This window comes from Oncorhynchus kisutch, unplaced genomic scaffold (assembly GCF_002021735.2).
Source record: "Oncorhynchus kisutch isolate 150728-3 unplaced genomic scaffold, Okis_V2 scaffold845, whole genome shotgun sequence".
NCBI lineage: Eukaryota > Metazoa > Chordata > Actinopteri > Salmoniformes > Salmonidae > Oncorhynchus > Oncorhynchus kisutch.
Genome location: NW_022262790.1, coordinates 47,565 through 60,125, shown reverse-complemented (window position 1 = coordinate 60,125; position 12,561 = coordinate 47,565). Strand labels below are relative to the sequence as shown.

Genomic DNA, 12,561 nt, shown 5'->3' with positions numbered 1-12,561 from the left:
ATCATCTGTTTAGATCATCTAAATCATAGACTCGTTATAATCTGAACTGTTACTGTTTTTAATACTTGTACATTTTTTTGTGGCTTTGTTTTTATTTTAGTTTAGTTTTGTTGGTTTTATGCCACACTAGTTTGCCATGTAGCAATTGCACTGTGCAATATTTCCAGTACGAGGACTGGGGAAAGGAATGATCTGGATGTGATGTCTCTTAACAGTTTGATAGTGTTTCCTCTAGTTCTCAGTGATTTAGGTGTGACCAAGCCTTTGCTACTTAGTCACGTTAAGCGGGTTTCCAGGTGACTCTTTTGGTGAGTGTCAAAATAAGACTCTATGGTATATTATTGTCAAGATTCACTTTGAATTAAAAAAAATAATCTATTGCTGCAAATCCACTTAGTCTTGGTGTGATTTCTTTCTCTCTCGTCTTCCTCGTCTTCAATGGGGTTGATGACAGGTATCCTCTGACTTCCTCGTCTTTAATGGGGTTGATGACAGGTATCCTCTGACTTCCTCGTCTTTAATGGGGTTGATGACAGGTATCCTCTGACTTCCTCGTCTTTAATGGGGTTGATGACAGGTATCCTCTGACTTCCTCGTCTTTAATGGGGTTGATGACAGGTATCCTCTGACTTCCTGGTCTCCTTTCAGCTCCTCGTGGAACAAACGGCCTTAGCAGTGCATCTCCAGCGGACTCTGTTCTGGACGGTTTTCTTCATTCCCGGTGGTTCTTCTCTTTTTCACCTCATTCGTCCAGGTCTTCTCTGTATGGCTCCGTTGGTAGAGCATGGTGCTGGCACTGCCAGGGTAGTGGGTTCGATTACCCTGGGCCACCCATACGTTAAATGTATGCACGCATGACTAAGTTGCTTTGGATAAAAGCGGCCTGCTAAATGACTTATTATAAAGAGGTCACCTTTTTTAAGTTTTTTTTTTTTCATTTAAATTGCCGTTATCCTTGAATGCCACCTTGTGGATTAAGATAGTAAAGGTAAATGCTATTGCTATGTTCAGTTTAAAATCAGAATGGGAATTCTCAGCTTCACACTTGAATATTCCCAGTAACACCCAACATTTTGAAATACCAATTTCAGCACATCATGACCCAGGACTTGTACTGTATCTCTTATCCCCTCACCTCATGTGAGTCCATACCATCTCTCTAAACTCTGACAGGTGTCTGTGTTTCCTACTCAGAATCTGGAGAGAACACAGAAGCGGGCTTGGTGCATTATCCTTGGACCATCAAACAGCATCTATACATCAGCACTCAATCTGACCGCTGAGAGAACGTGGCAACTGAACTCTGCGTCCAGCTTGCCCATCATCACCTCCAATCTGACAACAGCAACCTGCTGCCACAACCACCAGAGGTCGTAACTCCCTCATTACGGATGCACACGCTTTCTCTCACACGCTTGACTTGGAGGAGTCAACTAAAACCGTGCAGAAAATGATTTCACACCCCAACAATACATTGTCACAACTGGCCCTAGAAGCTGGCCTGACCTTATCGGTTTAAGGACAATGGTTTTTGCTCTGAGCTAAATGTTAGACGTGTGTACTTCTACCGCGCATCTCATAGTGCCGCGCTGCGCCGCATAGTGATGGGTGGACCGAAGGCAGCGCTCGCCGAGACTCATCCCTAAAAAAAGCTCAATGCCTCTTCCTCGGAGCCGCCGACAGCAGGCGAGACCCGTGGACCGCTTCATTAACTGTCCAGACACGGATTGATTGATCAGATGTCTTGTTCACGACCGAAACTTCAACTATGCATTCACTGGAAACGCAAATGGCTCCCAGTTTGAGGAGTGCGCGGAGAGATTTCACCAAACTGCATGCCTGCGGCGCGGCGGCTGGAGACGGGCGCTCACCGGGATGGATAAGAGTGCGAGAAGCAGGGTGGTATCGGAGAACCAGGAGAAGAGATGGAGCAGAAGGGATGTCTGCAAACTGTCTGTTATACATAGGAATGGTCTTACTTCTGTTGCAGTGTGCGCAGGCCACAGAGGGTAAGGATGCACAGGAATTTGACCATTGTTTTGTCCATCGCAGGCTATTGTAGGCTATAACAGAGGGTGTATCATGCATAGCATTTCTGCTAAATGCTGCAATAGGCCTATTGGCACTCCAACCTTACCCCTCTCCTGTTCCGATAAATATTCAATATTATTCATTCATATTTCAGGCAGCGCACAGTCATTGATTCATTGCATATTCCACTGTTGTGGATTGGACCGCTATTGTTATGGATGGACGCAATATTCGATACATGTTATGTAAAGTGTAGGCTACAAAATTCAGGATAACGTGCTGGAAGAGCATATGGGTTCTAATAGTATTGCCATATCTACACATGCATGAGACAAGATCATGAATACACTCTTTCATCCCCAGAAAAAGTTAACCATCAAAGCTCCACTATGCCCTTTGAAAACGTGACGTGCGCTGTACCGACCACATATACTGTTCAATACCTCAAAGAGATGTCTCAATGCTCATCATGTTCTATTGCACCACGTTTCCGTATCATTAAGTACTTGCATGCATCATTACTAAAGCTGAGGGCGAGAGGAAGAGAGAGAATGGACAGAGCCTATAGGGAATGTGCTTTGTGCTGAGCTCGCGGCAGGCTGCAACACTGCGCGAGAATGCAGCTGGCTTCTTTGTTTCCTGCTTGTTTATGATGTAACTCACCAACTGCTTCTTCCTCTCAATATGAAGACTGTCTCTGATGTGTTTGTGCTATTTCCTCTGTATACTGATGACCTTAATCTATTGTTCATCATGATTATGTACCGATTTGATCTGATTAGGACTTACTCTCTCTCAGTGCATGTAGGCTATTGTGGTTAATAGCCTATAGGTCTCTAGTTAATACAATATAGACTGTACCTGTTGTGTTTTTAGGATATTTGTCCATACATTAGCTGACCTCCCACTGGTTACACACTGGTTGAATCAAGGTTGCTTCCATGTCATTTCCATTGAACCAACATGGAAAGACGTTGAATTGAGGTCTGTACCCAGTGTGCTATCTCACTCAACTGCTGCCCCTGCACATTCCTATGATAGATATCTATACCGTTACACTGGGGTCGTATAGATAGACTCTATGGTCGCACATTTATTTTGTTCCTCTGCAGTGTCTCATTGCAGTGCCTTATGAGTAATGCTGAGATTACAGGTTGTTGTTCGTGGATGGTGTTGATTACCTGGTCACATATAAGGAGGTTAATAGAGCCGTCCACATTGAGTGTAGAAGTTAGGTTACCATATCTCCCCTGTACATCTCTTCTCATGTATAATATACACGGAGTGTACAAACATTAGGAACAACTGCTCTTTCCATGACATAGCTTTCACCTGGTCAGTCTATGATTCCTTATTGATGTCCCCTGTTAAATCCACTTCAATCAGTGTAGATGAAGGGGAGGAGACAGGTTAAAGAAGGATTGTTAAGCCTTGAGACATGGATTGTGTCTGTGTGTTATTCAGAGGGTGACTGGGCAAAACAAAAGATTTAAGTGCATTTGAACAGGGTATGTTAGTAGGTGCCAGGCGTACCGGTTTGTGTCAAGCACTGCAATTCTGCAAGATTTTTCATTCTCAACAGTTTCCTGTGTGTATCAAGAATGGTCCTCCACCCAAAGGACATCCAGCCAACTTGACACAACTGTGGAAAGCATTGGAGTCAACATGGACCAGCATCCCTGTGGAACCCTTTCAACACCTTGTAGAGTCCCTGCCACGACTAACTGAGGCTGTTCTGAGAGCAAAAGGGGAGGTGCAACTTAATATTAGAATTGTGTTCCTGATGTTTTGTGCACTCCGTGGACATGTGTGTAATGTGCCTGGGCTGTGGGCTTGTACAAGCCTACAGTGCATCTGGGTCAGCTTTCAGTAGTGGCACACATAAATCCTTGTCTCCAGCGACCAGGAGAATTGGGGAAAGTTTGTCGGGATTATTGCTCTTCAATCTGGTAAAGAAGCAGCCTTGTTAGATAGAAGAAGCATAGCCACTAACTCTCCGATGCGTAGTCAATGTATTTCTCATGACTGCACTTCTCATACATAAGGAAGCTTGCGTGTAGTAGACTCAACACACAGCCCACCACTTTACTATACCTCTCTGCATAGAAGTTTACTCCAGATTTGACCTAGGTTCAGATTTATACTTCTCAAATCCTCTTTATAACCACTGGGGGAAATACATAACGCTGACCATAGATCAGTCTCTGGGGGAAATACTCAACGCTGACCATAGATCAGTCTCTGGGGGAAATACTTAACGCTGACCATAGATCAGTCTCTGGGGGAAATACATAACGCTGACCATAGATCAGTCTCTGGGGGAAATACATAACGCTGACCATAGATCAGTCTCTGGGGGAAATACATAACGCTGACCATAGATCAGTCTCTGGGGGAAAAACATAATGCTGACCATAGATCAGTCTCTGGGGGAAATACATAATGCTGACCATAGATCAGTCTCTGGGGGAAATACATAACGCTGACCATAGATCAGTCTCTGGGGGAAATGTCATTGTACTTTGTAGAATCCATTGTTATGTGTTGTAGTGTTCTAGTCTAGTGGCCCTCCTTCCATTATCTGCTGTTCCTTTCCATCTCTTTCCCACTTCCTGATCAAGGCTAGAAGGGATACAACTTTTGTCAAATTAATGTCAAAAATGTTTTAGTTTTTTTTTGCATTTTAGCTAACCCTAACCCTTTTCCTAACCTTATCCCAATTCTCATAACCTTCTACGTTAACTTACGCAGCAGGTTAGGATAATTATTTTAACTTGCTACGAAAAGTCAAATCTGACAAAAGCTGTATCCCATCTAGTTAGAACCCTATTTCCTCCCCCTCTCTGTTTGCTCTGCTTTGCCATTCACAAAACACCTCTAGGCATGAATGGGCTGTTAGAATGAGCATGAATGGATACAGATGAAGAAGATGTACCTCTTCACTAGAACCCTCAGTGATATAGACCCACATTCATGTAGGGTCAGAATTCTTGCTTTCAGGGTAAACTTTTTTTCATCAAAAGAGGGTGTGTGTTATGGGGACTTGAGCATGACTGTGGTGTTTGTTGGTGAGAGTGGCTGTGTTAAATCCCCATATCACACATCATCTCATGTTTTATTGCTTAGGTTTATCTCTCTGAACCAGGATTCAGCTTGTACTGTATGTCATGTCGGCATGCATACGGCTCATCTCACGGAGCCATGTCTGGCACGCAAGACTGTGTATGGCAGGCTAAAGTAGATACTATGGCTGTTAGTTAAAGGGGAATTGTTGGCTAGTTTAGACAGATCTAGGCCAGTGCTTACTTGTTGTGGCTCGCCTCTCTTTAATCCAAAAGAACCACTACAGTGCATGGTGTCGCTATGGGAACCACATCTTCAGCTTACAGTAACCAACTCTCTCCCCCACCCTCTGAAAACAGTCAATGAAGTAGTGTAGTGTTGTATGAGGGCCTTGAGTAAACTGGAGCAGTGTGTGCAGGGTGAGATGGTCCGGTGAACAGGTCAGGGTTCTGTGGTCGCAGGTAGAACAGCCAAAACTGGGTCAGCAGCAGGACTAGGGACAGGGACAGCCAGGAGTCATCAGGCCAGGTCCTCGAGGGGAGGAGAGGAGAGAAGGACGGCGAGAGATGGGAACATACCTAAGATCACACAGTACAAGACAGGAGAATTACATCAGATAGGACAGACTGACCCTAGCCCCCCAGCACATAGACTATTGCAGCATAGATACTGGAGGCTGAGACACACACTCACAGCCTCCCCCACCCAACACACAGTGGATAAGTGATACCCTAGCCTATGCAGAGCTAAATAAACAGTATATTCCTACACCACCTGTGTTCCCTCCAGACACTTTCTCCCAACGTCAGCACTATGAGGTCCTTATACTGCAGACCTGCCCTTTGCTCACGAGTGCTGACAACATGGCTTTGACTGAAGTTAACCTCACAGACCTCCACTCTATGAGAAGCTCTGCTGACAACATGGCTTTGACTGAAGTTAACCTCACAGACCTCCACTCTATGAGAAGCTCTGCTGACAACATGGCTTTGACTGAAGTTAACCTCACAGACCTCCACTCTATGAGAGGCTCTGCTGACAACATGGCTTTGACTGAAGTTAACCTCACAGACCTCCACTCTATGAGAAGCTCTGCTGACAACATGGCTTTGACTGAAGTTAACCTCACAGACCTCCACTCTATGAGAGGCTCTGCTGACAACATGGCTTTGACTGAAGTTAACCTCACAGACCTCCACTCTATGAGAGGCTCTGCTGACAACATGGCTTTGACTGAAGTTAACCTCACAGACCTCCACTCTGAGAGGCTCTGCTGACAACATGGCTTTGACTGAAGTTAACCTCACAGACCTCCACTCTATGAGAAGCTCTGCTGACAACATGGCTTTGACTGAAGTTAACCTCACAGACCTCCACTCTATGAGAGGCTCTGCTGACAACATGGCTTTGACTGAAGTTAACCTCACAGACATCCACTCTATGAGAGGCTCTGCTGACAACATGGCTTTGACTGAAGTTAACCTCACAGACCTCCACTCTATGAGAAGCTCTGCTGACAACATGGCTTTGACTGAAGTTAACCTCACAGACCTCCACTCTATGAGAAGCTCTGCTGACAACATGGCTTTGACTGAAGTTAACCTCACAGACATCCACTCTATGAGAAGCTCTGCTGACAACATGGCTTTGACTGAAGTTAACCTCACAGACCTCCACTCTATGAGAAGCTCTGCTGACAACATGGCTTTGACTGAAGTTAACCTCACAGACATCCACTCTATGAGAAGCTCTCCTCACACTGTGTCATGTAATTGCTTTTACATCACATTTTCATTGGTTAGAAGAATCGATGGTGCTGAGCAAGGACAAAGACTGGCTGTGTCATTGCTTATTGACATCCCAATCTGTGTCCTCTCTCTATCAATAAAATGACTGTTACAATTCTCCAATGATAGATTGCGGTGCAGCTCACCAGGCTACTGACCTTCCGTCTTACGCCTGGGGCAGTGGGCTGCTTACTTTAACTCTTGTGTCCAATGCTGAGGGGGACAAGGGGAGTAGGTATCTGACTAGTGGTGTCTATTCAGCAGCCTGATGGTCAGGGGGGTAGAAACAGCTGACTAGTGGTGTCTATTCAGCAGCCTGATGGTCTGGGCGGTAGAAACAGCTGACTAGTGGTGTCTATTCAGCAGCCTGATGGTCTGGGGGTAGAAACAGCTGACTAGTGGTATCTATTCAGCAGCCTGATGGTCTGGGGGTAGAAACAGCTGACTAGTGGTGTCTATTCAGCAGCCTGATGGTCTGGGGGTAGAAGCTCTTGGCCAGTCTTCCAGTTGTTGCCATGATGCTCCTGTGCTGCCCGCGGCTAGGTGATGGAAGTGGGGAGAACAGGCCATGGCTCGGGTGGCTGGGGTCCCGCTTCAACTTATTGCACTGATTTTGGGTGTCAAAGTTAATTACGTTGTGGACAGGGATGTCAGGGAAACGGAGGACTGTGTGTGTGTGTGTGTGTGTGTGTGTGTGTGTTTGAGTGCCTGTGTGTGTTTGCGTGTGTTTGTGTCTCAGTCTCAACTTCCCTGCTGCTCTTAATGTTTGAGTGCTGAAGTTTCCATCTCTTGTTATCCCAGTTCTAGGGCTTAAAGGCAGCTATACACTACAAGCAAACAGACCGACCGAGCATCGTATACGGTCCGGACCAAAATTTGAGCCACACAAAAGTACGTAGAACTACGTGTGAAATCAACGCTGCGTCTGTAGGCCCTTTAGGCAATTACATGCCACTTGACTGTATTTGTACGGGTATAAAACCATCTGATTTGTCTGTGTTGTGAATGTGTATCGATAGGAGTGTTTGTCTCTGTGGAATATGAAAATCTGAACTTCTTTCAATTCTTCAAGCCAGTGGTGAAGAACAACCCTTCCAGTCTCTCTCTTACCATGACTGTGCATACTGCTTGTTGTAATCAGTGTGATTTCTATTCAGAGCTGCATTGAATTGAGGAAAGGTGATTACTACACAAGGTATCTATTAACCTGCTGATTGTGTTTTGAGAGAGAGAGAGTACTGTTTGTATTGGCATGGGGGTCATTCAAATCTTCCTCATCTACCACCTGTAATGCCTAGGCTTTAGCTCAGTGGGCTAAACACTGTCTTGAGGCACACAGACTACCCTGGTTCGATACCTGGTCGGTCACATGCTGGCCTGTTGTAATGGTCACTGGATGGTAAGTGATGGTCAGTAGGGTCCACTAGTGCGGTTTCTAGTCTCCTCCCCTCTATGCCATGTCTGTATCAGGTGGTAACACTGATAGATAGAATGGCCTGGTTAACAGTGCTGCTAGTGCTGCTAATTAGCACCATGTGCCATCTGCCCACTATTATCCCTCACACTCCACCCTGCACCTGGGGAATGTAGTGTGTGTGTGTGTGTGTGTGTGTGTGGAGTGATATCGTGTGAAGTAATGTCTACCAAGCAGATCATGACAATGTGACAAGACACGAGTTCCTGGTTCTGGGGTCATCTCCTAATCAATAGATTCTGTCAGTTAATTAAAGTAAATGTATATCATTGTCAGGCTTCAGAGACATTTTATCCTGTAATGTTCTGGTCCAGATCTTTCCTCCTCTCCTCTCCTCTCCTCTCCTCTCCTCTCCTCTCCTCTCCTCTCCTCTCCTCTCCTCTCCTCTCCTCTCCTCTCCTCTCCTCTCCTCTCCTCTCCTCTCCTCTCCTCTCCTCTCCTCTCCTCTCCTCTCCTCTCCTCTCCTCTCCTCTCCTCTCCTCTCCTCTCCTCTCCTCTCCTCTCCTCTCCTCTCCTCTCCTCTCCTCTCCTCTCCTCTCCTCTCCTCTCCTCTCCTCTCCTCTCCTCTCCTCTCCTCTCCTCTCCTCTCCTCTCCTCTCCTCTCCTCTCCTCTCCTCTCCTCTCCTGTCCTGTCCTGTCCTGTCCTGTCCTGTCCTGTCCTGTCCTGTCCTGTCCTGTCCTGTCCTGTGTTCATTGTTTGCAGTCACTTCTTTGTTGTTGTAATATTGCAAACAAACGTGTCAGTTTCACCATTAAGGATTCCATCTTTAAAGGATTTTTAACTTTACATTTTTTCCCACCTTTATTTAACCAGGTGGCCAGTTGAGAACAAGTTCTCATTAACAACTGCGACCTGGCCAAGATAAAGCAAAGCAGTGTGACACAAACAACAACAGAGTTACGCATGGAATAAATTGAATGCAATCACGACGTGCACAGGCTTTTCATTTTCAGCAAGCCATGGTCCTCTACAGTATCCTACTAGTTACTATTCAGAGATAGTATAAACATGAGAAGAGTCACTGGCAGTCTGGCAGGCATGGGAGATGAGAAAATAACACTTAGTGAACTAACTATCTCAGTAGGATAGGGAACTAACTATCTCAGTAGGATGGGGAACTAACTATCTCAGTAGGATGGGGAACTAACTATCTCAGTAGGATGGGGAACTAACTATCTCAGTAGGATGGGGAACTAACTATCTCAGTAGGATGGGGAACTAACTATCTCAGTAGGATGGGGAACTAACTATCTCAGTAGGATGGGGAATGTATTTATATAGCCCTTCTTACATCAGCTGATATATCAAAGTGCTGTACAGAAACCCAGCCTAAAACCCCAAACGGCAAGCAATGCAGGTGGAGAAGCACGGTGGCTAGGAAAAACTCCCTAGAAAGGCCAAAACATAGGAAGAAACCTAGAGAGGAACCAGGCTATGAGGGGTGGCCAGTCCTCTTCTGGCTGTGCCGGGTGGAGATTATAACAGAACATGGCCAAGATGTTCAAATGTTCATAAATGACCAGCATGGTCATTTAATAGTAATGACAGTGAACAGGTCAGGGTTCCATAGCCGCAGGCAGAACAGTTGAAACTGGAGCAGCAGCACGGCCAGGTGGACTGGGGACAGCAAGGAGTCATCATGCCAGGTAGTCCTGAAGCATGGTCCTAAGGAATTAGAGAGAGCATACTTAAATTCACACAGGACACCGGATAAGACAGGATAAATACTCCAGATATAACAAACTGACCCTAGCCCCCCGACACATAAACTACTGCAGCATAAATACTGGAGGCTGAGACAGGAGGGGTCGGGAGACACTGTGGCCCTATCCGATGAAACCTCCGGACAGGGCCAAACAGGCAGGATATAACCCCACCCACTTTGCCAAAGCACAGCCCCCATACCACAAGAGGGATATCTTCAACCACCAACTTACCATCCTGAGACAAGGCTATGTATAGCCCACAAAGATCTCTACCACGGCACAATCCAAGGGGGGGGGGGGGTTTAAAAGTTTAATGTGCTTTTCTGTGTGAATGGGAAATTGTCTGGATTAGTTGTGGATTTACTGGGAACATCCTCAGCACTGACCTTCATGACTGGATGGGGCTGATGAGACCGGCTGAATGGGAAGAGCAGGAAGGCCCACACACTGTTTATGCCCACAATTCACCACTTTATTGACAACGTTTAGATCCAAAACGGATCTTCGCCAGGTCAAACAGACTGAGTGCTCACATCCCAAAATATACACGTTTCACCTCGCATGATCATTACGTACATGATGCATGGTCGGTGTGGAAACAATTCAATTCAATTTTGCGCAGTGGTGCGAAAAAGTACCCAACTGTCATACTTGAGTAAAGTAAAGAGATCTTAATAGAAAATGACTCAAGAAAAAGTGTAAGTCGCATGGTAAAATCCTACTTGAGTGAAGATATTTGGTTTTATAAACGTTTATGTAATTGCTAAAATATACTTAAGTTTCAAAATTAAAAGTATAAATCATTTCAAAATCCTTATATTAAGCAAACCAGATGGCACCATTTTTAAATTTAATTTAATTTTATGGATAGCAAGGGGCACGCTCCAACCCTCAGACATAATTTACAAACGAAGCGTTTGTGTTTGGTGAGTCCGCCAGATCAGAGGTAGTAGGGATGACCAGGAATGTTCTCTTGATAAGGGTGTGTGAATTAGACCATTTTCCAGTCCTGCTAAGCATTCAAAATGTAACGAGAACTTTTGGGTGTCAGGGAAAATGTATGGAGTAAAAAGTACATCATTTTCTTTAGGAATGTAGTGAAGTAAAAGTATGAAGTTGTCAAAAATATAAATAGTAAAGTACAGATACCCCAAAAATGACTTAAGTAGTACTTTCAAGTATTTTTTACTTAAGTACTTTACACCACTGTTTTTGCGCCCAGTCAATCCTAATTAATCACAGAGGTACATTTGATCATAAAGGTTGTCCAAGTTAAAACCTAGGCAACAGTAAAAAAAAAAGTGATAGTTAACATCACATTGGAAACTGTTTGAATACCCGCCCATATGACCATGATGTGCAGGATGCATGGTGCCCGTAGATATAATTACAGTGACCTATTTCAAAAACAACTTGTGTACCTTTAATCATTTTACATCAATGAGATGGACACAGCCACTAGTTACATGTATTAGTTACAGAAAATCTAATTTATATGTACAAAATGTCTACGTGGAGACCTGGATGGCAGGACAATTCAACGTGACATATTCATGTGATATCAAACTCTTGGTTCAGACCTTTAGGAGACAAACGGTGAATCCAATACATTTCTCTTCTCAGTAATAGACTCTCAGTATCTCCCTCCTCCTAGGAGTCTTAACATGTTCGATACCATTGTATCTCAGAGAGCTGATGTGACGAGCCTCCATGAAATGCTCAGCCAAAGGGTTTCTCTGGCCAAGAGTCCTGATATTACTCCTGTGTTCTGCTCTCCTTGTTTTCAGAGCTTGTTTTCCTTCATAGCATAGACGACATCCACCTGATCAGGTTTACCACATTTTTTTGTGTAAGACGTGATGATGCCATTTATCTTAATGGCCTTGCCCGTGATAGGGGGATTGAACATTGTGCATCTGTTTGTAAAGTTACACTGGGTACATCGGCCATATCTTTAATTACCATCCGACACATTGTCTAGAAAGGTGCTATGTAGCACCAGTGGAAGACCAGACCTCACCACCATTGGACTGATGTTGGGGGCGTGTCTGAAGACGAGCCGCGGGGGTTCTTTAAATGTCTTTTCCAGTTGTGGATCAGTGCTTGTACCAATGTTTTTTAATGATGTGGTCGAACTGTTTACCAAGTGGGGAGTACTGAAGGCAGTATTGAACCCGTTGGTCAGGGGGCGAGGTGGCTTGGGCGTCAGGCTGTCATCCTGAGTCATATTTTTGTAATGATCCCTTGCGTCATGCAGCCTTTCCTCTGATAACCTCGCTGTCTGAAACGCTCATCCAGACAGTCGGCTTGTTTGTCATAGTTACTCTGTGTTCTACAGACTATGCGACTGTATTGGCTGATAGGGTCTTTTTCAGGGGTGTAGGGTGGAAGCTATTTGGATTTATTAAGGATCCTATTAGCTGCTGCCAAGGCACCAGCTACTCTTCCTGGGGTCCAACAACATTACAGTAGTAATATGACATTACATTTCATAACGTT

The 12,561-nt window shown here is 44.9% G+C and overlaps 1 protein-coding gene across 1 annotated transcript in view; it reads left to right on the top strand.

Annotated features, from left to right (window-relative positions):
* Positions 1–477: 477 nt before the first annotated feature.
* Positions 478–12,561, top strand: part of LOC116362573 (cell wall integrity and stress response component 4) — a gene marked incomplete at its 3' end in the record, with an annotated part of 56,861 nt that continues 44,777 nt past the window's right edge. The window contains exon 1 of the mRNA XM_031816642.1: positions 478–2,009. Within this exon, the coding sequence (XP_031672502.1) occupies positions 1,769–2,009 (241 nt within the window). The remainder of the gene's footprint in view (positions 2,010–12,561) is intronic.